This window comes from Agelaius tricolor, unplaced genomic scaffold (genome assembly GCF_023055355.1).
Source record: "Agelaius tricolor isolate 1412-34295 unplaced genomic scaffold, bAgeTri1.0.p SCAF_8, whole genome shotgun sequence".
NCBI classification, from domain to species: domain Eukaryota; kingdom Metazoa; phylum Chordata; class Aves; order Passeriformes; family Icteridae; genus Agelaius; species Agelaius tricolor.
Genome location: NW_027269268.1, coordinates 4,363,404 through 4,390,861, shown reverse-complemented (window position 1 = coordinate 4,390,861; position 27,458 = coordinate 4,363,404). Strand labels below are relative to the sequence as shown.

Genomic DNA, 27,458 nt, shown 5'->3' with positions numbered 1-27,458 from the left:
CCCATTATAAATATAGAATTTATTTCTCATTACATTCAGACAGCAATATATTGAAGATTTGGACATGTCACGTCTCATATCAAAGCTGACTTACTAATCCTATGTTTATAGTTGTGATAGCTATTGCTAGCCCAGGAAACACAAGATGTGTTTCTGGAGTGGCTCTCTTGAGAATTTCAAGCCATTAACAATAATTTTTGCAGATGGGCACTCTTGACAATCTACAAAAATTCATCTGTCATAGCCTACATTATGCAACCTTTACTGTGCCTTACCTTTACAGCTCCAGAGCTCAAGAAAGCAATTTCAACAACAGCAATGGACAGAGAGATTGAGGACTTGCCCCTTATCTTCCCTCAGGAAGCAGTTCTCAATAAAGTCAATACCATGTTATAAGGCCACCGAATTCCTCACATTCCATGGTCTGTGCTTTTGGCAGGGCAGCTCCTTTCCCATCCTGTAGGGTCTCTGCAGCCCTTGCTTCCATTCCCTCCTTGCACATCCAGGTGCAAGCTAACAAAAAGAGTCAATCTCACAGTTCTGACAACATCCTAAAGCATGATTTAAGTCATCTACAACAAAAAATCTGTGAGCAACAGGAAAATAAAAAGACAAAATTTTGTTATGTTTAAACCTTTAAAGTACCATGAAAAAGAGGTATCTTCACAAGTAGTGTGCTGACAGCATCTGTTCACTGCACTTCCCTTCATTCTTACCAACTCAGAAAAACTGGGGTGTTTTTTTCATCTTCTAACTCTGTGAGCATTCAGCCTGGGAATACCAAGAGCTGCAGTGCATCATCACATGAAGATGGAGAGGGGCAGGATAGTGAAAGAATGAACAGAGAAGAACACAGACACTGCCCTTGGCAGGCTCTGCACCAGCCATACAGAGAATATGAATACACACAATGAAGGATTTTGTTGTTTTCTTGCTCTATTTTTTGACAGTTTTTTTTTTTTTTAATTAAAAAAAAAACACATTCCTGCTAAGGCTGGTTGTGCAAAGTTACTTTTCAAGAACCACCATTCAGTCTGACTCAGTTTCTGCAGACAAGCTTCCTACTGATCCATTTCTCACTAGCATTTTGCTGTAGTTCTTCTGCTGCTCTTCTTTGAAAGTATCTTTGACTTTTGCTCGTTTCAGTCCTCCATCCCTGGAACAGAGAAAGAGGGAACAGTAAACCATCAGGGCTGTAATGGCTATTGTTATCAAACTATACATTACATTAAAACTCTACAGTTGACTAAGGTAGGTAATAAAGGCTTTTCTTCAGAACTTCTATAATATTCAATTTTAAGCAGGTTTATTAAAACCTTTACTTTGAGCACATAGCTTATGCAGTTCAAATTTTGAATTCAGCTCATTAAGGCAGCCTATTCATGTTGGTAACATGCTGTACCTACAATAGAAATCTTTGGCAGCCTGGGATGGTACTTCCCCAGACTGTAGAGGTAGTCAATTTTCTGCAACACTAGAGCTGTGTCTTGCCTTATATTATTCAAAGCTGGGTCTCACAGGTCTCATAGTTGAATCTCTTTTCTTATTCTCATCATCTGAATTTCACTCTCAAGTTTGTGTCACATGAAATCTAGGCATTATCCTGCTACTTACTGAGACAGGACATGAGAAGTCAGAGCAGAAAGTCTCTAGACCTGTTTAATTTTTTGTTCATCAGATTTGCCAAGAAACTTCACTTTTGCTACTTAATCTCAACATCAGAAACAACTGTGAATGGACCTACTTCAAAAGCATCAAGCCTTTAGATAAGACACACTGCATGCTATGTGCTCCACAGACTTCATACATCTTTTACCTTCACATATGTGCATGTGAAGTTACTCCATTGTTTTCCCTGAGTGGAATAAAGTGATGTTCAATGTTATTTGTCAGAAAGCTAAGGATGGAAGCACCTATCAGTCAAACTAGTCACAAATAGTCCATGAATTCTAACAAGGAGGGCATCACTCACCATGGGAGTTCAGTCAGTCCTCCCTGGCGAGCAATGGCTGACCTCACTCTGTTGGCAAACTGAACAGCATCTTCATCTTCCTTCAAGAGCCACAAATTCAACATAATCAAAGAGAGAAGTCAATGGAAGCAGACTTTGATAACATTTTTTCATCTGTTGTCTCATCAAAATAGCTCACTTCCAAACTACCCATTCCTTATCATGCCAACATCATAATCTGATGCTCCCATGTGACAATAACTCATTTTTCCCCTAGAGTGTTGAAATCAGGAGAAAATTTTGCTTCAACAAGATGGAACATTACCATTATTGCTACTGTGAACAGCAGTGTATTTACTGCTATCGTTTGTATATTTGATGCACTGCTGATGGTACTAAGCTGCATCAGGAAAAGGAGACTCCAATCATACATCAGTCAGCACTGACAAAAATCCAGTATAAAACTGATTTGGAGACATGGGGTGGGCAGAGGTTTTGGGGGGAAAAAAAGAGTAAAAGTGCACTTGCAGACACAGTCAAGTTTTTAAATAGCAGTCAGACAACCAGATGCCGGATTACCTTTCTAACCATTGGGGGCAAGTACCACACATTGCAAACTATGGCCCAGCTGGTCATTATTCGCAGCAGATAGCTCACGATATTGTATTTGCTGCTGTTCCAGAAGGCATCTCCAAATTGAGGATCATACTGCAAAGGATCACAAAAAACAATTGATTAAGCCTTTCCCCAGACCATCACAGCCTCTCAGACCTGGGATTACATAACAGAACCAGCAGCAGACGTCACCCATTTGCCTGAACAGCCAAAAGAATTAAGTCTGCTGTGAGCAAGATGCTTCCCTTCAGCACTGGGAAGGACTAGCTGCATTTCTCTTCCTTCCAACTTTCTGGAGGAAGGAGCTGACCCCATCAGGCCTACCAGCCAGGCTCTATAGGCCAAAGGACTTAACTTTAATTTCAGCCACTTATTCTCCAGGAGTCATCCACAGCATCCACCCAATTGCTACTGTGCTTTTAATAGCAGCTGCATTGAGACAGCTTCCTGCCCCTCTGACAAAAACCCATCCCAAACTCTGAAATCAAGCAGCCAGCTATTTCCACTTACTTTGATTGCAACAGGATAGATTGTCCCTCCTATTTCAAAGCTCCCCTTCTTGAACATCATCACAGATGTATTGTTTATGCAGGTGCCTGTCCAGAAGACAAAGTCATTGCTTCACACAGCCATTTCAGTACAACACAACATCCACAGACAGGTCTTACCCATAAAGAGCTTGCATTTGCTGCTCACTGATTTAAGCATCTCCCCCCTGCTTACTTTTAGCCTTTGTCTTGTGACTGACTCCCTGAATGAAGCCAGAAGGTGTGCAAGACAAAAATCACAATGCTGCAGTTAAATCTGTAGGACAGCAAATTAATAATCTCAGGGCAAAATAAACTATCTTCCCCTTCTTCTGCCTGCAGCTTCTGCCAGGAGAAGCAACGTCCAGAGACAGTATTGTGTTGTCTCCATGTATATTCATCTTATATTAAAGAAGAAAACCAGGAATGCCCTAACATAGTTGAAGCCAGAGGTGAAGATAGATTTGAGCAGCAGAAGCCATGAAAAGAGAACAGGGATGACATCTACACTGAATGGAGATAAGTAGTTCAGCTTCTTACCTTCTGGAAAAATTAAGATTGGGAGCTTGCTTTTATCTGCCACATGTTCCCTGAGTCTGTGGAAGCAGAAGGAAAGCTTAAAAAACAGCTCCTTTCCACTCTTCTTTCCCTAGGCAGGTGCATTAAAAATACCTTTCTATATTACATATGTATGAAACCGAAGCCTTTTACTAGACACTAACTTGCACTTGCCCTTTTTTTCCTACAGAAACTGAAGCTTTGGGCCTGCCATCCCTTAGGCCCCTGGAGCATTACATCGATGCAATATCCTGTTTTCTTTGCCCTGCATTATTTTACTAATGACTGTCAGAGAAGCCAACAATTATATGCCATTAACTAACTCTGATCCACTCAATCTTCAAGAAATTGCCTAAGAAAAAAGCATATTGATGCAGTGGTCCATCCAACCTCTGCTACTTAACTGCATATTCCTTAAAAGGGGACTTCTAAATGCCTACAGCTCAGTACTTGAATAACACTTGGACAATTTGGCAAAACTGTCCTTCTGTGCAGAGGCCAATAAACCAGTGAAGAAGTTAACCTGTCAAAATTAACCTAAAAAGTTCTCAATAAATTAGGAACAATTTTTATCCCTGTACTACAATGTTCAGAGGTATGCTTTTGGTGACATCCTGCAGACAACCACTTTTGTACACAGCTTATATCCTTATAACAAGACATTTTGCCTTTCACCCAAACAAATAAGGCTTTTTATTTCTAGTGGTTCACAATTTGCAGTGATACTGAGTTTTTGTAACAAAAATCCAATTTTATCATCCGTATTTCTCTTCAACAGAAAGTACCAGAATTTAAGTATCATCACATTGTTTCAAAGTACACACCTGAATTCATCAGACATGAATTATTATGCTGATGGCTTCCCAACTGAGATATTTTGTGACAGTCTGCAATCCAAAGCTTCCCAGAACCTTTGGTCTAAACCATGGCACGCTGCATAAATGCTTCAAGCCTTCCCTGGTGACCTGGGAACCTGACATTTTCACCTCAGTGTACTGCACCAAAGCCCACACAAGCAAGCACACTCAGGTCATTCTGAGTGATGCAGTGTGCTGCACACCACCCCTGTAACTCATTCCCAAATCCAGGTATTTGACGGCCCGATGCCTCTCCAGGGAGGCAGCCCAGCACACATCTCACCTTTTTGTCACTAGATGGCGGTCCTTCATCTCGGAGCGCTCGAACCAGACGTGAGGACAGGCCTTGACCGTGGCTCGCTGGATAATGCCCATCAGCCCACCGTGAACCTGGCCCACCTGCAGCCCAGCAAAGCACATCAGTATGTGAGACACCTGAAAGGCAGAACTTCCTCCTCTCCGCCCCTCTAAAAACATCCAACAAACACAAATGCACTGGGAGGCTGCAAGCCAGGATTGAGCAATGACCACAGAACTGTTAAAATGCATTCACTTGAAAGAATCGAGACGCTCACATGGTGCTATCTCAGGCACTTCAACAGAAGAAGAGCTAGGTATTGACAGTCCAAAGACAACTTCTACAGCACATAATATAGACCAATTTCAACACAATTTACACTTTTCCCCACTGACCAGTGCTCAAGCAAACATCACTGCTGTGAAAATTAAGTACTGAAGTCCACAAGCAATACCCCACAATCTTTCCCTCTCCTGGTCCCTTTGCTGTGGTTATCTTAGATCTCCTCATACCATTGCATAGCATCCATCATTTGTCAAAATGATCGCATCTATTGGTGATGTATGGTTGGCAACACAAATTCCTCCTTTCTGAGGTCTGTTTTCCCTGAAATTACATATTTTTTTGTTAGACTGCTAGTGCATTAAAGCACCACAATACACACCAAATAGTTCCATTAAGCTGTCAGGTGAGTCAGCCTCTAGAGTGTGACATCAACTTGCAGCTCAGGAGAGAGCAGTCCCCATTTTCAATGGGATGTCACACACATATAAGCATATACACACTTTTGCTCACTCACTTGTTATGGTAATGGATAGTACCAGACAAAGCTCGGACAAGGATGCGGGAGCACGTGAGGTGAACCACTTCGCTCAGGTAGTTTTTCACACTGAAAGAAATTAGACATCTGAAGCATCCTGGAAAGCAGCTAAGATGCACATGCAGTATTCTCCAGCCTACTCAACACAACTCAGGGCTGAAATCTTCCTGGTATTCTGGAGCACAGAGGGATGTTCCCAGCTCTACCACTCACTTGCTACAGCAGCTCAGCCAAGATACATCATGCCCTTGGCACCACTTTGCTAGGCAAGGCTGTCCTCTCTCTGCTGGGTGTTTTTCATCCCAACACTACTACCTGCCCTACAATGTCCCATTTGAGTATCTCATGCCAGCAGGAGGAACCCATCAGAAATCATCAACCTCAATGCCAAGACTGACAAGAACCCAACCCCAGCCCAAATTCAAAATTCCACTAAAACAGGGTCCACAAATTTGTGGGTGGAATGGACTATTGGTAGTGTGTTATAGGTAAAAATCTGCCCACTCCTAGTCTTCAGCTGTTTGAACTGATGCAATTTGGAGAGTTCATCCCTCACACACAGTACCTACCTGCCATTTGGCAGCTGTCCCACCACAGTTGTTCCTACAATCATTGACGTAATCCCAATGGCAGCGAGGCTAAAGCTACAGACAAAACAGACATTAAACCTAAGTAAGTAGCTTTGCTCATTGTAATAACACCTTGCCCTCTTTAAAATGGAAAGGGATTGCAGAAATTCAATTATTCCTCAGATACTTGACATATGCAGTTCTCTAACTCAGCAATTCCCTAACCTGTTGCCTAAAGTCATGGTGTAGCAAAGGCAGCAGATCCAGATATTCCCATGCACACAGTGTCAGGGAGCTTTAGAGCTTACATTCATTTTGCTAATACACATCAACTTAAGGGAAACATTCATGCAAAAGATGACCAGCAGCTCTACTCTACTCTCCACAGCAAATAAGTGCTTCTTAACATAAAAGGAGCCTTTAAGCAAGTTAATATTTTATATCTGCCAATGCTGCTTTTGGGTTAAAGAAAGCTGAGATGACATTTACCAAGAAAGCACAAATTTACCCATTCTCAGGCTGACAAAACCCCTCAGCACCAGAGCTTACCGTAGGGGCAGCAGGAAGCAGTACCGCACTACCACCCCAATGACCCACACAACAGTCAGCCTCAGGCTGATGTAATGGAAGTTGACATTAGTTCTTGTGAGCAGATTCCAGGAGAGCAGCTCTTCTGAGGAAAATCGCTGAGTAACTTCATCTTCCACAATAGCCTCAAACCCCTTTCTGCAGAAGTAAAAAATGTGGGAGAATTCGAAGTCTGCTCGATGCAGAAGAGCAATTTCTTTCTCCATAGGCGTTTCATCCCTTTCAATGATACCTTGGGAAGAAAAAGGGTAACCACCTGAGAAAATAATTCTGTGATGTAACTAACAGTCACCCTCCAGATCACAAGTCACTTTGTATTACTCAAGGAGACAAATTTATTGTCAGAGCCCCTCCTAGGGCAGGAAGAGAAGCCGTGCAGCCGACCACAGCATACCCTGCAGGAGGCCACTTCCAGCTCCCCTTCCTCACAACAACACCTTGAGCAGAAACTATATCAAGCTCTGTTACCTACTGAACATGAAGCAAGAAGGCAAACCCTTTCCCACCATCTGGCATGTTCTCAAACTTTATTCAGGACTTTCTTATGCTTCCAGAAGAAACAAAGTGAGACCTTGGCCTTTTCATTCCCTCCTGTGCTCTGTGTATTTAAAGGCATTCAATCTCCTTGATGGAGGCTTCCCTATTCCCATCTTGTCTGACATTCTGGTGTCCCACAGCCACAACACTGCCAAAGCCCCAGACCACAAAACTGCATGGACCAGCTCTGAACCAAACACACCTCCCTGCCATCACAGCACAAATATTTTCTGTAAGTACAAGCAGACCACACTATTTTTATTTTACTTAAAATCAAACAAAGAAAAACTCTCCAAAACACTACATCAAAGAAAATTGTGCTTAGAGGAGCCTTGATTTAGTTCAGCACCAGCAACTGTTCCAGCTGAACTCTGACTACATAATGCCTGGAGAGAAACCTGGAGAGTTCACAACTGCAGTGCAAACAAGAAGTATTCCCCTTCCTCCAACCTGTTAATTTTTTAAGCGTATGGTCTGATAAGCACAAATTTCTCATCAGAGCTTTCAAAGGCAAGGACAAATTGTGTAAGCTAAACACAGATCAAGTAGTTGCTTGCTTGTAAGCAAGTCTGGCTCCAGAAACTGATGACCAAAGAATCTAGAGTAACAGTTAACCAGAACAACCATCCCCTGAGACTCAACTTGGATTACAGAGGTCCAAGTTCAAGTTGCCACTCTGTCAGACACCCTCTGATAAATTGCATAATCTCTGTCCTTCCATGCTGAGTTTAAAAAAAAGGGAAAGGACATAGCACCCAATTTCGTCAAGCTACTAGGAACTTTCCACATCCTAGAATGTGTTCCTCCCAGTTAAGTCTTGTCAGCAGAAAATCTCTCAATATATTTCCTGTGCCAATAATTGTAACATTTAAATTACAAGTGACATGGAAAATCATCTTATCGCACATACGGATATGGCACATATGGGATAACACGGGAAGCTTCAAGATACAAGTCCCACAAACCACTGAGGTAAACACTAAAGAAGAACAACACTGCTACAAAACCTACTGGCACCTTCAGCTTGGAACCTGGTGGGCAGAACTCCCAATTGTACCAGCAGGCCACCTCATTGCATTGTCCTATGACAAGCCTACAAGTATAAACCATTAGTATGGCACACCCAAAAAGCCACATGCTCTTCAGGATCTAAATTATACAAACATGCATCACATCAAACACTTACCAAAATGGACTACGCTTATGTCATATGTTAAACCCAAATCAGAGCTCTAGCTTTTCATTCAATTTTTCTCACACTCAGAACATCTCCAAATGGTGAAATATCCAGGACTGTAGGTGACTCAGTGCAACCTGTCTGCTCTGTGCTGCTGGAAACAGGTTGTAGGCAAGAAACCAGGGGAACGCTCCAGCACCCATCACACAAGTACCACCCCTCTCTCTAGTTCCCAGAGCTGGGAATGTTTCCTCCTTATCCAGCTGTTATCCTTCCCCCTTGTTCAGCACCACTCACACAGCCGGCCCATCTAGCTCCAGCTTCTCAGCTGAACCCCAGCTGAGAAGTTTATCACACTGCTAGAAAGCTGAGATAGCAGGGCTGGAATGTCCAGCCTCACCAGCCTGTGCTGTCCTTGTCACATAACACCCCCATGCACCAACTGCCCTGCAGCTTTGGGACAGCTGCTCCAAGCCAAGATCTCAGCGGCACGTGAAGGTATTACAAACAGAATTACACACACGCTGCTCTCTCTGGTGACGTACCTAGCCTTCTTCTAATCACAGGTCACATTTAATGGCCTTTAATCCCTTGGCCATAGGCAGAGCTGAGCTGGCCAAAGACATCCCTATGCAGGAGTACAGCAAACATTACTCTCAAAAAAAAAAAAAAAAACACAGCACTAGCCCCAAGCCTTCAAGCTCACATACTCCAGTCAGGCTCAAATTTAACACCATCTACTTACAAAGCAAGTAGATCTACTTAGTAGTATCTAGTAATTATCTCCTTAGTAGTATCTACTTATGTAGTAACTAGATACTACTAAGATTATTTGCATAAGCTTTTCTTTTATTGAATGTAATTTTCAAATCTCTTATTGGCATTTTTGTCATTTTTAAACCCACCACATTGAAGACAACACAGCCAGCACCCACACGGAGAGCTAAGGGCTGGTTATTCAATTGCAGTGAGATAGACACCCACCCTCCAAGCACCTACTCAGCCAAGAGCTACCACTGAGTCCAGCACACACTGCCGTCTAACAGAGAAAGATCTTGAGGTGACAGCATCACATAATTCCCCATGTAACTACACTAGTCAACTTTTCTCTTGAAAGTATTGCTATCACACAACCAACACAGGGGCACTGGCAGCCCTTTCTGCCAAGAGATGTAAAGCACAGTGGATTTGATGCTGCAGAGAAAGGTGGTGTCTCTTCAGTCATGTCCACTTGGTTTTGGGGTTGGTCTTTTTTTGTTTGATTTTGTTTTTGGAAACATTTTGTTTGTTTGTTTTTTAACTGAGGGACAAAATTTCAGTGTTTGAGGAGGACCATTTTTGCTCTGCCAGGGAACAGGAAAACTTGACTTTGAACATAAAGTCAAGTGCTCCATTCTATCCTGACACAACTCCTAGTACTGGCTGAGTGGTCAGGGAAATCATAAGAGATGATACACACATCCATACAGCACTTACACATAGGTGCATACACACAGAGAAACATTTACCTTTACCCTGTTTTAATCAACTACTCTGTAATTCATTATCAGCAGGAGTTTCTCCTCCCTCAGTAAATATTGTGTAATGCAATTGGGCCTCTGTCTGATCATGTTCTGTCACCTCAGCAGACTTATATAATGCACTGTTAGACCTACACCTGCCCTGTGATGCAGGGCAGATGCCCTCAAGTACTTTCTTCCGCAGCCAGGAACTCCTAATCACAAGTCAGTTACTACTATGCTTTAAAAATTCCCAAGAGCAAGATACGGAGCTCAGCTTGGCATCACATGTCTCCCCATACTTTCTCAAGTAAGGAACAGTTAAGATTCCAGCTTCCAGCACAAAGAGCCACCTCCAGTGGGGAAAGATTTTAACTTTTTATTTCAGATATATGAAGGACATTAAAAAGGGCTTCAGGCTACCATTGTGATTGTGTATCCCCATCCCTAAGACTGCTTGAACATAACCTGCATTCAAGCATCTATATTAATTACCTCAGGCCATTTTTACTATCTCTAATGGTCCTCCAGACAGCAAAGTACACTCCACTTTGTGCAGGTTCTGAACCACAGCACATATTAACACTACACACCCCTCAGCTGCAGGAGAAATAGCTACTTGTAGCTTTTTTTTAAAGATAGTTCAAAGAACAATCTACTAGCTAGGACCTCCCTCCCCTGATGTCTGTTTACTAGAGAAGAAATAACTACGTGTAAGAACGATCAGATGTCTAGGAGGATGACAGCTCCTGCTGTGCAGCTAAAGCAGCACAGTAGGGTCTCTTGCCATCTCACTGGCCCATGATGTGATGGGGCACCATCAGCCTTACAGGAAGAAAAAAGATATCTTCCTGCATCATTGGCAACCTGGGAAGCAGACAACATGTCACTGACAATTAGCTGAAAGGACCGCTAACCTTGCCTTTTCCCCCTTTCCGCCCAAAAAACCCCACAACTTTCAGGACACTGGTGAGTGATATAGGATGTACTTTTTCTCAGCCACTTGTAAGTCAGCAACTAAGCAAGACAAGTTTTAACCTGTTTTCAGAGGTGCTGTGCAGTACCTCCAGTTTACTATCAGAGATGCTGACATCTGCTGCCACAGAAGCCAGTTCCACACCTGGCCTGCGGACAGTGCGATCCCAGTGTCTGCAGTATTGATAAGCATATCCCTTTGGAGCTGAAACACACATACCCGGCTCAGCAATTCAGTCCCCACTACTGGATCATGTTCACATGAGCTAATCCACAGGCTCAGGTAACAGCTGACTTGTCTGCTAACTGGCAGGCTGGGCCTGCTTCCAGTTGTGCAGCCTAAGGAAGGAACACACAGAAAATGCTCACACTGCTGCCAAATGCTGTCAAATAGAGCAATTGAATAACAAAACTGAAGCATTCAGGAACCAGGAGGAAACCAAGTGCTGACTGCTTTGTTCAGCCTTCTCCTGTTTCCAGGGCAAACTCAGACTTCTCTTATGGCTCCAAAGTTATAAAGACAACTCTGACCTACTACAGTCTACCACAACTCACACATAGTATGGGTTAAGATATAGTTAAAGAACTAATTTCAAAACCAGGCTAAAGGAAGAAAGATGAAGCAACTTTTCAGCTGTCTTTCTACAGACAATGAGTGTAAGAAGTTTGGCAAACACTGATACTAACTCCAGAGAGTAAAAGGTCAACAGCAGCAGACTGAAAAAAAGACAAGCCCACTACACACTTTCAACTTGCAGTCCTACCACAGAAAAAGCACTGAGCTTGGGAAAGAAAGGTGCTGTCCAACAAACACTTAGACCTCTTCAGAGAATATTTAAGTGCACTCTAATGCTATTAGGACTGAGATAGCTTGCCAGCAACCCTAGAAGCATCAGGGTAAAGACAAATTTCAAGAGGAAAACAAACCTCATATTTAAACACAAAAATTTCCATCAACTAGGAACAGTCTCCATCTTCAGCTCTACTTTGTTTTGTTAAATTTCATGTTGTTTCATGCCCTCCATTTCCTCATCCCCTAATTTTTTAAAGACTCAGTAAAGGCAGCATTTTATACTGCAGGAACTGTTTGCTAGCCAGTAGCACTGCAAAACAATTAGATATGTAAGTGTGCTGGTTTTCAGTAGGGTAGAGTCAATTTTATTCAGAGTAGCTGGTATGGGACTGTGTTATGGATTTGTGCTGAACACACAGTTGATAATATAGGGATGTTTTTGTTATTACTGAGCAGGATTTACAGAGCCAGGGGCTTTCCTGTTTTTCCTACAACCAGGCCAACGAGGAAGCTGGGGGTGGCTTGGGAGAGTGGGAGGAGACACAGCTCGGACAGGTGACCCAAAGTGACCTTCCAGACCATATGGCATCATGCTCAGAATATAAAGTGGGAGGAAGGAGGCATGCAGGACACTGATGGTGTTTGTCTTCCTAAGTCACTGCTACCCATGATGGAGCCCTGCTCTCTGGCCTGCCCATGGGAAAGCAGGGAATTCATTCCTTGTTTTGCTTTGCTTGTGTGTGTGACTTTTGCTTTCCCTGTTAAATTGTCTTTATCTCAACCCATGGATTTTCAGGCTTTTACCCTTGCGATCCTCTCCCCAATCCCACTGGGGCACTGAGTGAGCAGCTGCCTGACCATATACCATGACTTTCAGTGAGCATGTAACACCCACCTTTTCTCAGATTATCTCATGCACGCATCTAACTGCTTCATTTGAGAAGGCCTCAGTACTCCAACATCACAACATTAGTCTCATCAATGTGACTTTACCCCAAGCTCTCACCATTGGCAGTAGGAGTCCGTGGCACCTGCGGCTGCGGCTTTTTGGCCCCTTTTTGTAACCGGATAGTGGCCCACTGTTGAACAGAATGAAAACATTATTTCACAAATGCAGTATTCACTTAAGGAAAAAAGTCACCAAAAAAACCCCAACAGTTAGTCAAAGACACATTGTGATTTTCAAAGAATATCTTCATCAGGTAATCATCATTCATCCTCCTCAGATGTGTCCACAAACCCAAACCCATACACAGTTCTTATGAAGAAACTCAGAGTAATTAATAATAATTAAAAAAACCAAACCAAAACACTCAGTGCTAGTCAGTACTTCTCAGCTCCGCTCTCAGTCTTCAGAGAGCCACACCTGTTTCAGCTCCAGTTCACAGCCACCAAGAGCCTGAAAGGCCTCAGTCAGCCTTACTACTGCCACAGCAGCCACTGAGTCCAGGCCACATGGAAAGCCCCAGAAGCTGAGCTAGACACAGGACACACACAGTACGTGTTTACAAAGCTGACAGACATATCACAACCCAGACTGTCTACTTTCAGAATTTCATCATACTGAAGGGAAAAAAAAAAAAAAAAAGTCCTAACTAGCTTAAGTGAAACTGAAGCCTGCACGCAGCTGATTTCACTCAAAACCAAAATCAGCATTTTCAGTCATAAGAAATTTCAATTAAATTCAGACTCAACCCAAAAAGGATAGCACCCAAGAACTTCCCAAGCTGAACAAACCTGACATTTCCCTTGACTCTGCAATTGCTTGTTTCTTGGCATCTTCACAGAATCATAGAATGGTTTGAGTTTGAAGAAATCTTAGAGATCACCTAGTTCCAACCCCCTTCCATGGACAGGAACACCTTCTACCAGATCAGGTTGCTCAGAGCCCCATCCAGCCAGGTCTTGAACACCTCTAGGGATGGAGAGTCCACAGCTTCTCTGGTCAATGAGTTCCAGATGCCTTCTCCAGGCTGAACAACCCAACTCTTTCAGCTCTCATTCTGAAGCTCTGAGCAGCAGGAAAACAGGCCAATTCACCAGCTTTGGGGTGAGCTATACATAGCCCCTTCCTTCTCAGTTCTACTGCGGCTAAGGCAATGGCTCTTCCAGGAATTAATTTTAACTGGATACATATTGAAGCTGTTCCCCTGACATTTGTTGCCTCCTCACTCCTGGAGATACAGCTGCCACAGTCCCCGAGTTTGTTGGACTTGCCCATGCCTCCTGTGCAGCAAACAGTAGGAATAACTCAGTTTTTCTGTGGTACTCAAGTACCTTCAGTAACCTTCTGGCTACATTTTTATCAGTATTGTGACCATAAAAGTTCTGGGAAATACCAAACCAAAACAATGTTCAAGGACGAACCTATTAAGAGCACTGTCATTTTACATTTTGTCTATGGAATGGATTTGGGGGTACAGAAGGACCAGCAAATACATTCACACAATCATTTCTGACCAGACTTGAATCACTGCATTCAACAAATTAATATCTCCACAAACAGCTAAGTCACTTATAAGTCACATAGAAGAACAAGAGCATATTTGGCTAATGGTCTCAGCCATACACAGCAGCAGAAAAAAAAAGTTTGCATCTTCCAAATCCTCTCAAAGGGATAATTAAAACCTGGAAGAACACTTTGGTGCTCAGAAAGAGAATGCAACACTACCTTCAGAAAGCTCTTGCTACAGAAATCCTGCAGTTATGGATTCATTCTAGACTGTGTCAAAGCTTGAGCCTCAGCACAAATCACGAGGACACGTTATTGAGACAGGCCTTTGTAATGCGCAAAAGCTTGCAACACCCCCTATACTGCAGTATCTTGACATTTTGCTATGCAAAGGAGGCAGTGCAATCTTCCCAAAGCAGAGAAATTGCAGGGTCATGTAACTCAAGTCAGTTTCTACTGCTCAGATACATTTATCAACCCTATTCAGAAAAGTCCATTTCTTCTTCCGAAGTAGTCTGACCTTTGCTCCTCATGTCCATCTAACTCCAGAAAGGTGCAGCAACCCACCTAGGGGATGGAGGAACAGTGGCAAAGAGAAAGCCTGGAGAGGACAGTTCCCTTTGCACTCTACCTGTGCCTTCCCAGGAGATGGGAGCACTGGCACAAGCCTGACAAGAGCATAGCATCATGTACAAGGGTTGCACAGTGTATTCCAGAGGACAACTGACTTGTGCCCCACAAGTCAGTGGCTGAGGCATTTTTACATTCCATGCCAGGTCTCTTAGGGGATTTAAGCACACTTAATAAAATAAGCAATGATGAGACCAGCTCTCCCTCTTGGTCAGGAGCATTTGGGCATTTTTAAGGACCCACATCTATCAGATGACACAGCAAACAAGTTTTAAGTTCTCTGTCAGCTTTCTTCTTACCTCAATCCACCATATTTCCAAAAACTATGTATGTTCCAGCAACCAAGGAGTAAGAAATTAGAAATTTTTAGTTAACATCTAATTCTTTCACATATTCTCAGACACCTGAATTAAAGGCACTACCATCAAAGCCAGAATCTCAACTTTGAGCAAGTGAAAAGCTTGTTTATATCCAGGCTGGGAAACAAAAGAGACACCACCCGCACTAATGTGAGTAATTCTCCTTCCTTCCTGCTAATCGGGGATATGTGCCATCCATCGCTGGTTCCTCTGCTGAAGGACAACAAGGTTATGCTACAAAGAGCTATCACAATGTGAGCTGATCCATCCCACAGAGGGGAAAACAATGTGTTTGTGTATTAGAGATCAAAGCATGAAACAATTACAAGCCATAGTCTCCCTTCTACTCAGGAAATGAGCAAAAAGCAGACTGGCAAGGCTTTTGGATCTCTCAGTAACACTGGCACAAATCTAAGTGGCTTCTTCCAGCTGGTGCTGAGCTGGCAGTCCCAAGGACCTTGGTGCAGACCTGTGTTTTTAGTAGGGTTTCTTGAGGCAGCTTTGGGGAATAAGTATAAAACACCAGGCTCCTGAACAGATTAAAAATAGTTCTACAGTGGGGCTACCCAATGGACTGGAAATGTAAAGTTAGAAAACAGCGTGATCCCAGAACTACAAGCATCACCACAAGTCTAATTTTGAAACTTTAGTATCATAACTGCCAACAAGAAAGTAGCTTGAATGCTTTAATAATCTGAAGATACCACACTTCACTAGGCAAGGAAAACATCAACTGTTCAGGGGAAAGTTCTCCCTCCTTATCCTCCTAGAAAAGTCCTCTAATTTACCAGCACCTTTAAAATAAAATCTAAACAGGCCAAAAGATCAAATTCACTTACACATCACTAAGCAACTGCCACGTATAGAGGACCTGTGCAGTACTTGAGAAAGATATTTAGCAACTGTCTTATCTGGAGTTAGGAAGGGTTTTGGATATCTCTTGCGAATGTGTGATTTTTGCCTCTGAGGTCTGACTATGTCCAAAGCCAAGCCTAACATGCCATTTCATGAAAGCACATCTAGACGTTTTTTGCTGGGATCAAAATACAAATCATTAGGAACACCTCAAAGTGTTGCCTGTTCCCCTAAGGAATGGGGCTCAGCCTTTCACCTCATTTACCACCTTTACACTACTTCTGACTTAACAATGTTCAACAATTTCTTGGAAGGGAGAGATGACTGAAATCTGCAATCACATAGAGACAGACCACTGGGGTTCCTCTTTTAAAAGCACCGCTGGATCAGAGCCAAAAGTTTATGTGTAAGTTTAGGTGAGCACTCCTCCTTGGAATCTCTCCAAACCTCAGTAACAACAGAAAGATTGCAGAGCACATCCCACGCAATGCCACCTTGTTTAACACAGCAAGATCTGCATGTCAGTTACTGAGTTGTTCTGTGTGAGGAAAGAACACCAACACCACCAAGAGGAGCAATCATTTCCGAGTCAGGGCAAAACGTCCTCTCTCATCTCCCATGCACTTCTTATTCTGATGGGACACCCCGGCACCGCCTCCAAGGAGCTTCCCAAATTCTTCCACACACAGGAGTTGCATAGCAAGTCCTTCCTGGTGGACAGGTATCCAATGAGCAATTAAGAGTCCACCAATGGCATCAGCAAAAGGAATGCCAAGCAACTTCTTTTACAGCAGCTTCACAAACTCCTACTTCAAGGCAAGCTCTGAATAGAGCTGCTGTTATTTTTTTAACAGCATTTGATTATTAACAGTGCTCACATGCTGTAAAATTGAGAGCAGTTTCAGACAAGAGCTGTTGATCTGGAATATGGCGCATTAATTACTGATGCAACTACAGCGAAGGGCAACCCTCAGCTCTGCCAATCTTACTGGTATACAAGGACTCTTGATTTTTAGATCTGTGGTAAACATTTATAAAGGCCTTCAAAGGACTGAGGTCTACATTAATACAGGCCAGGGATTTACTTCAAGATTCTGCACAAAATTTGCTAAAATATTATTCCAAAAGTCAGCGTGAGCCCTGTAAACAAGGGTGCATCATTCACACCAGGCATGTCTCCAAGACATGCTTCTCATTACCATCTGAGCTGGCAGCTTTCAGAGCTCTCTCAGATTCTCCTCTGCCCAGCAGTCCTTGAAGGATATCAATTACACAGACAGAGGCCTTCACTGACTCTGTGCAACGACATTAGTCAGCAAAGTTTGCTGCTGAGGCCAGTGAGTTACACAAGCAGCAGTCAAAGCCCACAATGATTCATCTATTTATCAGCTTCCATCCTCTTCTTCTCCATTCCCTACCCTCATGCCCAGCACCACACAGAATCCTGATGGTGACTTATGGGAAGAAGCTGCAGCCTGGCATACCTAGGACAAGAGTATCAGTCCATCCCACCGGCCCTGCACAGCTGCAATCTCCACTTTGACCAGAGGCACTGAGAGTCCTTTTTTCACCATATCTAGGTCCATTCATATTGCCAAGGTCACCTGCAACACAAGGAACTTGGGCTTAGCCTCCAGCTGCAGAATAATATTACACTCTTGTCCAGCAAAAATATATTCTCTACAGGCAGCACAATACAGTATCAGAAATTGCTTCTGTTACAAGGGGCTGCTGTTAAACCCTGATGGGTCAGTTCTAGGACTCGAACAACACCTACAAGTGCAGCATCTGCTGTGCGTTACAGCCACCAAAACCAGCCACACAAGAATCACTCTCTCTGCTCACCACAAGCCCCCACAAAAAGCCTCAAGAGACTGGGAAGGGGAGTGCACAAAAAGTGCTTGCAGTCACCAACAAACCATTAGTCCAGAAACAGACAATAATGTGATGTTAGTTAATAGCCAGGTTGTTTGTTTCCTGACTCAAATGTGACCTGAACACCTCACTTCCCTCAGGCTTTCTTGTTTCTTCATGTTTCACAAGTATTATGCACCACACAGTTTTAAAAACACATGAATTTTTCTCATTAGAAAGGGCAAGAAGGGCAGTCTTTACAAAGTGCTGCTGACAACTTTACTGTCTCAGGCAGCAAGGCACACCCCCAAAAAAAAACCACCATCAGACTAGGAAAAAAAAAACCCAGTATTTAACAAGGTGAGCTGCAATCCATCCAAGCAGAGATCATCACTGGGGGGGCGCATTGCTACTGCCAAATATATAGACACACAGTCCAAACTAGTCCTCCAGATTTTCTACAATCTGATGGAATTAGAGAAACTGATCCTATGTGACAGTGGCTGCTCTGTGGGCCTCAATGAAAGACAAAGGACTTGCTGAAAGGCTGCATTCTCCAGTGCTCAGCAAGACACCTCCAATGGCATGTTTGCAGGGGCCTCGGACAGGCCCAAATCACACTAAGAGTTCACAAGAGGCAATGGATTAAAACAGAGAATTAATGAGACCAAGAGGTAAAAATGCACTAAATTTAAAATTGAAAGCAATCTTTTGATGTTGAAAAACAAACAGGGAGCAATGCAGCATGCTGTGATGACTGCAAGAGACAGTCCCCAGTATTTCAGCAGTAGAGAATATTTCTGTGGCAAGAGACTTGACAAGCATCAGGACAGCAGGTGCCTAGTCCAGACTAGCTCCTCATAAGGTCAAACAGCTGCTAGAGATCTTTCTGCAGCAGTACTCCCACATTTAAAAAAACTATATTAACATGGTGCCAGAAATCCTTCTATTAACACTGGAAGGAAAGCCACAGACAAAAATGACCAAATTCCTAAAATTTTGCTGTGTTTGGTAAGGCAATTCAGAAGCAAGTTTGTGCACTTTCAGGAAAACCCACATGATGGGGGAAGCAGGCTTTCAAATAGCAAGTGCTGCCTGCTGTACTTCTTAATGCAGTACTTAAGGGTCAAATGCAACCCAACAGCAGCACATCCTCATCTGTACATGCTGTGTTTTCTTAGCAGCAGGTGCTTGCTGAGGCAGCTCAGCAGAGAGAAAAATCTATTGTGCACCAACTGATGTCCCTTGTCAGAAATGTCAGATGGTCAAAGGACAAAAACACTTTGTTCCTAAAAGGAGCTTCCCCCTCCCTTTTCTCAGATCATGCTTGCAGCACCAAGAACAAGCTTCTGCCCTCCTGAAACAAGCAGAAAAAGATATATTTTTTTTAATTGGCAGGAAAAAATGCAAGCACAAGCCCCCATCATCTTAACTTGCTCCATCCCACAGCCTACACAACTGAACACCACAGACTCATTCTTGGATGTTTTGTTTTGTCTGATATGACCTGAAGAGGCATCACAGCAAACCCTAGAATTGTCCCCGAACTGTGGACAGACTTGGACCCTCAAAACAGACTGACTTGAATAAAGCAGATGCTGTAACCTGACAACACAGGCCATGTAGGAAACAAACCACAGTCACTGTGTCCTTCCACTACACCAAGACACGGGATATAAACAGGCAAGCCAGGGTATCACCTGGGATGCACAAACAGCCACCACTTTTCAGACAGTTCCTGTAATCCAGCCTATTAAAGAGGCACCAAAAGCAGCAGCATCTTGACTGAACACTGTGCAGGTGCAAGCACCCACCCTCCTCCTGGAAAAGAGGGGAAAAGGCCTGAGGAGATCCAGGGCTGGGAGTGGAAGAGGAAGCTATTAAGTTAACACTGCTGAAAAAGGCCTCAGCCATCAGAGACTTCAGCATCCTGTGACTTCACAGAGCCAAAAAGCTCTTCTCAGGAGAAAACGTGCACACTCAATTCAACATCCCAGGGAGTCTCAGACACTCAGCTAGCAGCACATTTCACTGTTAACACCATAGCTATTAATAACTAACCCCTATAAAAGAAATACACCTTCCCAAATTATTTAAACAACCTACTTCTTAAAAGTTTGACATGCAAGGATACAGTACTTTTCCCAATATTACTCTGATTTATTTTCACAGTTTAGGTATTATATATCAGGCCCTCTTGCAGGTGCTGCTCCGACCTGGCTGCAGACAGTCATCCTCTGTCAGGCTTCTAACCAAGACAGACCTGTGAGCAAATGAAGAGGAAACATCCCACAACAAACCACTTCCTTTCAGGGATTATCCCCATGCAAGTATTCTGAGGACAAAGAATTCATAGGCAAAGCAAGGCCAAGTTGAGATAAGCTGAATACCTGGGTGGATTGAGCTTCTTCACTCTCCCATAGCAAGTCAAATTTAGCTGACTCTTCTCAGAATACTTTCCAATTTTTCATTGCCTTTTCTTTATAGATACATTATTTAAATCATATCTATGTCCAATATAAGTATGTATTAATAAAATTTTTAATATATTGAGCAGCATGCAACTCCAGAAAGTATTTAATGCAAAAGTAATGGTAACTCGCAAGGTAAGTCATTATTTCCTCCCTTAGGCAATAGGAGAGCTCTCACAATTAACCACCATCAATATGCTGCCAGATACTTCTCCACAATTTTGCCCAAAACATTTTGAGTCACCTCTTGTTGCAACATTTGATGACACTAAAAAATAATGATTAATGATCTACTAATAAAGAATGTAAATTGTGGTTATTCAAAGGTGAAGGCAAGTCATCCAAACAAGACTATCTCACTAGGCCATCTGAATTGCTCCCTGAGGCCAGGGTGATCTTTACCTCCTCAGCTCCTGCTATTCAGATCTTTACTCCACTAACAATTGCATCTTCTCTCCCCAACATTTATCCTGATACCATTCACAGTCCCAGAAATTACTTAGAGCAGATTCATTCTCACCCAAAAGCCTAAAAACATTTTGCCTTAAGATGTATTTAACAAAGGCTGATTTAATAGATGGATTTTTTTAGCCAGGCACTGAAGTACACAAACAAAGCTTGCCTAAAAACCTCGAAGAACAAGATGAAATTAGACAAAATCTACTTTCCATAGTCACATAGTGATGGATATTGCATAGCCACTGACTGTGCTGTGAGTCATTTAATTTTTCCTCCTTACAGCTGTTTCCGTGGTTTGGGTACCCCTCCTCCTTGGAAAAAGCGTAGTAAAGATTCAAATCTGATCACGTCCAGCAACAATTTAAAAACACCCTTGCTCACCACTACCATTAGCTTCAGAAGGAGGGTTTTTACATACATACTAAATATGCCCCATGCAGAAAGCAGCTCCTCTGCGAGAAACTGGCTATCCCTGAGAGAGAGAGAGAGAGAGGCAGATGGCAACTAAGGCGTTGGACATGCTCAACTTGGATGGGAGTCCGCGTTTCTGAGCATCAGCCCTTCTGGCATCAGACCTTTACACCCTCCGAGAGCATGACCCGGCATCATTTTCCCCAGGTGGAGCACAGCTGCCACAGCGACAGCCTCGCCCAGGCCATGGTACAGCCTTAGGTAACAAGGTTTATTCCGCTCTCCTGCGGGTCCAGGGACAGCACTCCAGAGCCTACACAACCAGAAATTTAACACAGATCTCCAGTTTTACTTGAGGGCTTTAAGCCCGAAGCTACAGCCGGGCAGAGCAGATGCCAGGCAGGACGTGACCCACCCGCTCTCCTCTACAGGAGGACACGATGGGACCGGAGCGCTCAGACGCCCCTCCGGGATATCCACCCCCGCACACGCCCCGGCCGGAGGGAGCCGTGCCCAGCCCGCCTCGGCCCGGGGGCAGCGAGCGAGACGCAGCCCCGCGGGGAACGCAGCGCCAGGGACACCCCCCCCTTCCCCTCCAGAGCTCCCGCCTACCTCCAGCGTCTTCACCAGCACCCACATATAGGCTTCAGAGATGCCCAGCGAGATGCCCAGCGCCGAGGGCAGCACGATGAGCCCGAGCACCACCGCCAGCCACACGGCGCCCACCTGCCCCACGGCCCACACGACCTCCATGGCGCGCAGGGCCGAGCGACTCCAGCGCCGGCAGCGGAGCCCGGGCAGCGCCGCCTCCCGCCGGCCCTAAAGGCCCGCGGCCGCCCCGGCCCGCCTCGCCCCGCCTCGCCCCGCCCCGCAGGGCACCGTGCGCCCGGCGGCCGCTCGGGAGGGGCTGGGCCGGCTGGTGCAGGTTCGGAAGCCGTGCGCCTCGGGAGAGGGTGCCGCGGGGCGGGAAGCTGCCAAACCCGGGGTTAGCAGACGGCACGGAAGGCTCCTGGTGTAGGAAAAATGGCTCCAACGGGTGCGGGCGGGAGCGCGGCGGCGCTGCCGTGGCCAGCCGGGGGCCTCGAGGCAGCAGCGTGGGCTGGAAAGCCGTAGGAAGCCCGAAACGAGCAGCTCGGAGGGCAAAAATGAAAAGGAAAACTGGGGAGAGCTTGTGGGTGTGTGAATATCAAAGAGGACAAGGGAAAGTAAAGAAAGGAAAAGGGGCAAGATTTGCACGCGTCCACCTGTGCTTTTCTCCTGACTTGAGCAGGGAAGATGGATTCACTGGGAGTCCGGCTCCCACCCCGGCGTTAGGCCCTCTCCAAGAGAAAGGAAACTTAGTGGCAACTGCCTGGAGGAGGGTTTGCCTGCCCCGGCTGTGCACAGCCCGTCCCACAGCACTTGGCGTGACACAATCCAAGAAAGCGGTGTTAGCAGAAAAAGGCTGAAGAGGGATGTCAGCCCAAAGCATCCCGGGGAAAGGGAATAACATAGTCCTCCTAGAAAAAGGCAGTCAGCATATTTTCTGTGTGCGTCTTTCATAACTGCTTCAACAGAAATGGGATGTTTGGTGTGCCTCTCCACATTTGAGCGATCAGAAAGATATCTGAGAGCCAAGTGCTTAGGATTCAATGAAAAACCTGAACTGGAGTCCAAGGAGAGTTCCAGGAGAGTCATGTGGACAAGGGCATTGCTTTCTGGCTCCTATTTTTGGCTCTGGTGTCTCTCCTCCTACTCTTTGCCTCATCTGGTTAAATAGTTTCTCTGAGGCAGAAGCAGGATGATCCCTGGTGAAGCCTCTAGACACAACAACCACAATTGTCCAGCTAGATCTGACATTGCCAAACAGCACTTCAATGTCTTCATTCTTCTAAGTGTTTAGGTATGATCATGCCCAAAAGACCCAATAAGGATCAAGGCCATACCTGTCAGTGCCATACACAGGATAATAAAGAATTCTTACTATCTGCACTACAAGTGCTTTTTAAATATTACAAAGATGTGTGGATTCAAGTCAATTAAAAGTGCCCAAAGCCCAGAACAGAAACAAATCAAAAGAATATTACTTTCCAGACTGGCTGATATTTATAACACATACATGGGTAAGATATTTTAATTTTGTATTTTGTCTGTTGCTTCCCAAGCAGAAAGTGATATAGGTTTTTTAGTACTTCCTTGTGAATTTTCATCTGGGGTGCAAATGACAGAGGCCAAAGGCTTGGTTAGTTTGTTTTCATCTGGTGTTAAGGAACAAAATGCTTCATCCACAGGACAGATGTAGCCCAAGCAGCAACAGTAGATGTTGTCTAGATCCTGAAGAAAACAGTACAGTTCACAGTAATGGGTCATACAGTTTTTTATCTCCCTGACATTTCAGTACCTTTATTTAGACAGCAACCAATGGCATCTAATATTGCCATCTGAAGCAGGAATTGCAATACAGATAATCCTGTGCAAGGCAAAGTGTTGCCTTGTGGGTTTGTTGAAAAAACAAACCTTGAAAACTGAAAATAGTTTGACTTAGTCTATGTGCTTGTTAACCTCTGCTTTAGGGAAATGTCACACCATATGTCAAAATTGATGGAAGGTGGCAAATTCCTGAGTCTCAGAAAGCTGGAATCCATCAGTGTATCTGGAGAAACAAAAGAAGATTCTGGAGACCTCTCCTTGTAATATTCATCACATGGAATTAAGGCACTGCTTTTTTTGCTGCAATAGCCTGGCTATTGGACCTGCTGGCACTGTCCTCAGGCTCTGTAAACAAAGAGTAGGAAGGGAGCAGTCTGTACCAACATTTGTGTTTTAAGAGCAGGGAAAGGTGGCTGGGTTGACCCCTGCTCTCACTATGCAACAGTGAGGAAAAACACTGTGAAAATGTATCATGACAGGAGGCAGTTTTAGGCACAGGCAGCCATCCTGTGTGAGCTAAACAGGCCAAGACGGGCGAGACTCGCACATAAACACATACTCTTATTTATTGCATTCAGGCTTCCCCTCCATGCTTGCATGAATAATTCACAAAGTCATTAATGTTAAATGGGAAGAAAAAAAAAATCAATTCTGTTATTGAGTTGCTTGAAAAACGACCTTCTCCGCCTGGGACAGCAGGAAGGAAACATGCCTGCTCATCCAGTCGCCTCCTGGTGACAGTGCTGCTACCAAAGTCCTGTCATAACCATGCTGAAGTTTGGCCTTTGCACAAATCTTACACTCCCATTGAAGAATAGTTGGCTGTTAACTGCAAAAACTGTTGACTTATTTTAAAAAAGCAACAAACCTACTTGCTCTCTTTACTAAGTGGCCTTTGCCTTTTAAAGATAAAGCTGTTAAAAACTGCTGATGACTTATCTACTGTCAATTTCGTTTCAAATTGATTACATCATTACATTTTATTTGTTTGCACTGTAATCTGTGAGGGCATAAAATTTCTCTGCCTCACTTTTACCAGTAAGCCTGTTTTCCTAAGAGAGAAGGGATTATTTTTTGTTCAAGCACTAAGACCATACTTTCAGTATGGGTAAAACAGTATGATATACATTGAAGACACAGAAAAAGTGCCAGTTTTAAAAATTTTCCATGCTTTAATTTTTTCAAGGACTATTTCATGTAGAAAGGCTACAGTTAGTCATGTTTCTAATGGAGTATTTTTCAAAAAGAAACATCCCATGAGAATATACCAGTGTTGCTAGACTTGAAAGAAAACATTTTCATATATCCTTATTTTTCAATTTATTTGACCTAGTACAGTGAATACCAAAAAAGTTGTGGTTGAAGTGATATGCTTCAAGTTTACCTAAATCAGGTGCTCCAAATGGATGCAAAAATTTTTGTTGGTTTTTTTCCTTTAACTTTGTGAGAAGTTTCTGAGATTCTTAATTTTTGTCCTATTAATACTAGCAATAGTGTATTTTTATGTCTGTAGCAAAAGTATGTTTACTGTCCAAATAAACATGACTCTCTGATGTAACACATGCTTTTAATGGGGATTGGATTGAATCAAAGACAGAGGAAAAGGATCAGTCTTATCACAATGCTTTTCTGAATTTTTTGTTGGTTGTTTTGTTTTGTTTTGTTTTGTTTTTTTGGTTGTTGTTGTTTGTTTGTTTGGCCACACTTATTTTATCCCCCCTAATTATGAGCACCTCTCAAGGTTTGGTGGTATGGAACATGGCTACAAACTTGGTTTCCAAGATGGGGGAAATATTGTTAACCAGCCTGGGAAGAGAGCCTGTACTTTATGAGACAGTCTCAGACTCCCTTTGCTAAGTTATTACATGTGTTACTGGCTTCTGGTAGGTCAGATCTAATAAAAAGTAGCATTTCATTTGTCTCTTGTCACTGGAGCTGGGCAGCTTCAGAATATCAAACAGTTTCATCTCATGTAAATATCAGTTTTTTACTGCAAGTAAATAGGGTCAGGGTGGTTATCCCAGTGCTTGTTTTTATCTTGTGCTGTTGAGGAATGGCAGGTAGCCAGCAAACCACTCAGGGGAATTCTGCACTCTCTCATCTGTCTTCTGGCTGCAGGCAGGGCATGCTTTCTCCCTACCACTGTATTTGCTATAACTCACTGTAAAAATTGATACCTTTTATAAAAGGAGTCAGATGTTTTCAGCTTCACTTTGTATCCTAAGTGGAATTTTACTGTCTGCTGTCATGAACTTCCAATTCTTATTACACTGAAAATAAATAGAAGTAGTTTGGCTTCCACACAGCCTTTGAGCCTGGCAATGTGCACTGATGGAGCTGCAGCCTTCTGTGTTGTCTCCAGCAACAGCAAGGGCTTATAAGCACTGTGTGCTTCATGAACACAGTACCCAGGCATGCCCCACCTCAAATAATTTAATTTCCATAGTTTAGAAATTTAGATTTCTAGGAATTAATCAATCCAACTCAATTAAAACCAACTGACCCAGCAGACATGATAGAATTTGTGACACCAATACAAACAAGGAGCAGGCCACAAGGATGGCACCTCCTTTGGCTGTTGAGCATGACCTGGCAGCCTGGATTTCCACTGCACTGGGAGAGAGGAAACAGTGAATGAAAAAAACGTGGAAGTATTAGTCCAGAACTCCATGATCTCCTTAATGACCAAAACTTCCACAGCAATAAAATTAACCACTTAAAAAGAAATTTTTTCCATTCACAGCAGGATTTTAAGGAAGGACAAAACATGCTGATAGCCAGTAAATTATCTTTACATCTTGGTTTGTTTGCTTTCTTGTTTGTTTTTTTTTTTTTCCTTGAGTGATATTATAGCTTGAAGTTCCCAAAGAAGCATTAATGAGGCTGTAGTCCTCATGGCAGCTCAGACACACACACAGGGGTGCCACTTCCTAGGGCTGCTGCGCAGTATAATCCTTGGGCTCGATGCAACTGCCAGATCCTGTGTCACACGGATACTGCAACATGCAAAGAATAACTTAAAAGCCCAAATGTTTTAAGACAGCATCTGGATAAAAATCAGCCTCAGCTCAAATCTAACAAGAATGTTAATCCTTCTAATCCCTTTTAGGTGGATTTCAGAAAATTATATTAATAAAACACTGGACAGAGTGGTTATTTGAAGTGTAACAAACTTCAATTATTATTTCATTGAATGCATGTATATACATCTTATTAAAAGTCATAAATTATATGAGAAAAGGAGGCTGTCCATAGCCACCATACAATGAGCATTTTAGGAAAAAAAAATCAATTATATAATTGATAAATGCAGTATTTAATGTATGAACTAATGAATGCTTACAAAAAAGGCTGTTTAACAGATGTCTGTATAAACTTAAAAGATAGTTATTAGTAGCTATCCCTTATAAAAAGAAATATGCCTTTTCACATTATTTAATAACCTACTTTTTAAAAGTTTGATATGCAAGGATATAGTACTTTTCCCAATTATACTCTAATTAATAGCCACAGTTTAGATATTACACATCTTTCATCACACGCATTTTTCATATTGTCAAATAGAAATACTAGGGGACATCAACTGATATCAATAATCCACAACTGCACACAAATCATGGCTACTGATCAGTAAAGCAATTATCATATTAAAAGAGTTCAACAGGGCTCAACATACTGTAAAATTAGAAATCCGTCAATACCACAGCCATTATATAGAATAGCATTGATTGGATGTACTAAACGTGAGCCTTGATGACAATTGATCACAATGAACTCTGCTCACAGAGGAGTCT

The 27,458-nt window shown here is 43.2% G+C and overlaps 1 protein-coding gene across 1 annotated transcript; it reads right to left on the bottom strand.

Moving 5' to 3' along the window:
* On the bottom strand, positions 1-22,254 carry LOC139592074 (glycerol-3-phosphate acyltransferase 3). Its single transcript, XM_071431450.1, has 12 exons — positions 21,868-22,254; positions 12,771-12,843; positions 6,745-7,015; positions 6,196-6,270; positions 5,606-5,695; positions 5,319-5,412; positions 4,792-4,907; positions 3,634-3,689; positions 3,077-3,162; positions 2,531-2,659; positions 1,973-2,052; positions 1-1,156 (listed from the first exon to the last, which is right to left on the bottom strand). The coding sequence occupies exons 1-12, from the start codon at positions 22,006-22,008 to the stop codon at positions 1,030-1,032; spliced, it is 1,338 nt and encodes a 445-aa protein (XP_071287551.1). The 5' UTR covers positions 22,009-22,254; the 3' UTR covers positions 1-1,029.
* Between the last annotated feature and the right edge of the window lie 5,204 nt (positions 22,255-27,458).

What these genes read in the sequence shown, in the direction of transcription:
- LOC139592074 (XM_071431450.1), bottom strand. Translation starts at nt 22,008, where the DNA reads ATGGAGGTCGTGTGGGCCGTGGGGCAGGTGGGCGCCGTGTGGCTGGCG. An exon ending in TGCTGGTGAAGACGCTGGAG is followed by an intron (nt 12,844 to 21,867) that starts GTAGGCGGGAGC and finishes TCTGTTCAACAG; the next exon opens with TGGGCCACTATCCGGTTACA. An exon ending in GGACAGCTGCCAAATGGCAG is followed by an intron (nt 5,696 to 6,195) that starts GTAGGTACTGTG and finishes AATTTCTTTCAG; the next exon opens with TGTGAAAAACTACCTGAGCG.